Below are 1,974 nucleotides of genomic sequence, written 5' to 3' on the forward strand. Positions count from 1 at the left end.
ATATGTTTATACACACACAGAGTGACATTTCTAATGAAAACAAATGCTCAAGAAATGAGGAAATAACCCCTTTACAATTATTGTAATTAAGACCAAAGTATAGGTACATCTTTCAAAGAAAATAAAACACTAAACACCATGTAATCTGGCTACTGGTAACTGGAGTTTCTAGGATAAAACAATGGTAACTCACAGAAAAACTATTTTGTTTATTTATTTAACAAAAATTTCATCTTTGCATATGAAAATTATTCACCAATATTCCCTGGAAATATTATCTGGAAAAGACAGTGCAAAGGTAGAAAAAGCAGAGGATTTGGAATAAAGAAGACTCGCGTTCTTGCCCTCTTCTGCTGCGCACACACTTGTTATCTGAGCATATGTCACTGACTCTCTGGGCCACAGCTTCCTCAGGATTTCTTATNTATACAAACACTCTATACACTATGAAATGTCATATAAATGTTACATGTATATAATCATTACAACCAAATTAAAAATGGCTAATATAAAAAAGGTGTGTGTGTGACAGAGTTTGTGTGTTTATGTGTTTAATCCAAGAACATTCACCCATTTTCTCTTACTCCCTTTTCCAACACTCCCAGCGGCTAATAAATTACACAGCTCGATTATAATACAAATGAGATTCCAGTTGCTATCAGAGCAATTACATCATAGAGCCATATACCTACCATATCTTGAATCCTCCAATTTATTCAAATTGAAGAATTTCTTTCCTGGTTGTGTAGGATCCAATGGCTCAGCAAGGTGGGTGAATGGGTTGCTCATGATTACTGATGGCCTTGTGTCCCTGAAAAGGAAAGAGAACATTTCATTCCTACTTTTTTTTTTTTTTTNCTATCCAGTGCGCCACCGGGCTGGCCCTCATTCCTACTTTTGAAGCTGGACCTCATTCACCCTGATAAGCGTTTGCCCTTTTTATCAATTTCAGTATATATTCACTGAAAGAAGTTGCTTATTATATTTTAAAAGTAGGGGGATGGTGGGACATAAACGAATACAAGAATGATATTCTTAGCAAATAAGACGGGCTTCTGTGAAGCTACTGTGAAAGCTGGCATTCACCGCTCAAGAGAGCATAAAACCCCAAATTTCTTTTGTCTTATTTCTACAACTTCCCAGCATTCTTCCACTGAAGAGTACATCTCACCGTAAATCCTGAATATATGAACAGACCTCTAAGATGGACTCATGTCCTGCTTGGCAGGAGGTAAGAAGTCCATATCAAGTGACATGTGATTGTATGAAACTTGCACTTTCAAAGTTAGGACTTGAGAGAAGTAGTTTTCTAGTACTGTCCTGTGAATTGCCAGTTGTAACAATCTCTGTAGCATTTTTAATAAACTTGAACACCATAGTTAGAATACTCCCTAATTTGCTTTTGCATATTGTGGCAACAGCATATTAACATTAGGGAATTTTTAAAGTACATTATGGTGGCATAAAGGCCCAAACTCCTCAGAAATGCTTGGAGGGGACCCTCTCTGCCCCAGCTCTGGGCAGGACTTCTCATGTATCTTTTTACAAATTACAGGCAGTGAACAAGAGAAGACACTATTCCTGGCCTCCACCACACAGATGAACAGTGATTTCAAAGAACTTTACATAACTTAGAGCAAAACACACTGGGGTGGGAGTCAGAAGACTTGCTTTCTGGTCCTACTTCTTGGGCAAAAATCCTTTAATCAATCCATTCTGCAATATTCTTAATTTTAAGAGAAGAACAGTTAACATTTCCCTACTCAATCCCAGGGTTTTTTTATGAGTAAATATTATTTAAATATTCAACATATTAATGGAATGACTGATATGGAATGATCAATATATTACCATAAAATGAAAAGCACTGTGTATAGAAAAAGGATAAAAAGTTAGAAGTGTGCCTTGTGTATAGCACTGTGTATAGAAAAAGGATAAAAAGTTAGAAGTGTGCCTTGTCTCTACGGACAGGAC

General features: G+C 36.5%; 1 protein-coding gene across 1 annotated transcript in view; it reads right to left on the reverse strand.

The window, feature by feature from the left end:
- Window positions 1-1,974, reverse strand: part of LOC103603350 (cytoplasmic aconitate hydratase) — a 57,900-nt gene that overhangs the window by 31,805 nt on the left and 24,121 nt on the right. Inside the window, exon 3 of the mRNA XM_008587843.1 lies at window positions 693-811. Coding sequence (XP_008586065.1) covers window positions 693-789 — 97 coding nt within the window. The 5' untranslated portion in view covers window positions 790-811. The remainder of the gene's footprint in view (window positions 1-692; window positions 812-1,974) is intronic.

The sequence above is a fragment of the Galeopterus variegatus genome, unplaced genomic scaffold, assembly GCF_000696425.1.
Source record: "Galeopterus variegatus unplaced genomic scaffold, G_variegatus-3.0.2 Scaffold4568, whole genome shotgun sequence".
NCBI lineage: Eukaryota > Metazoa > Chordata > Mammalia > Dermoptera > Cynocephalidae > Galeopterus > Galeopterus variegatus.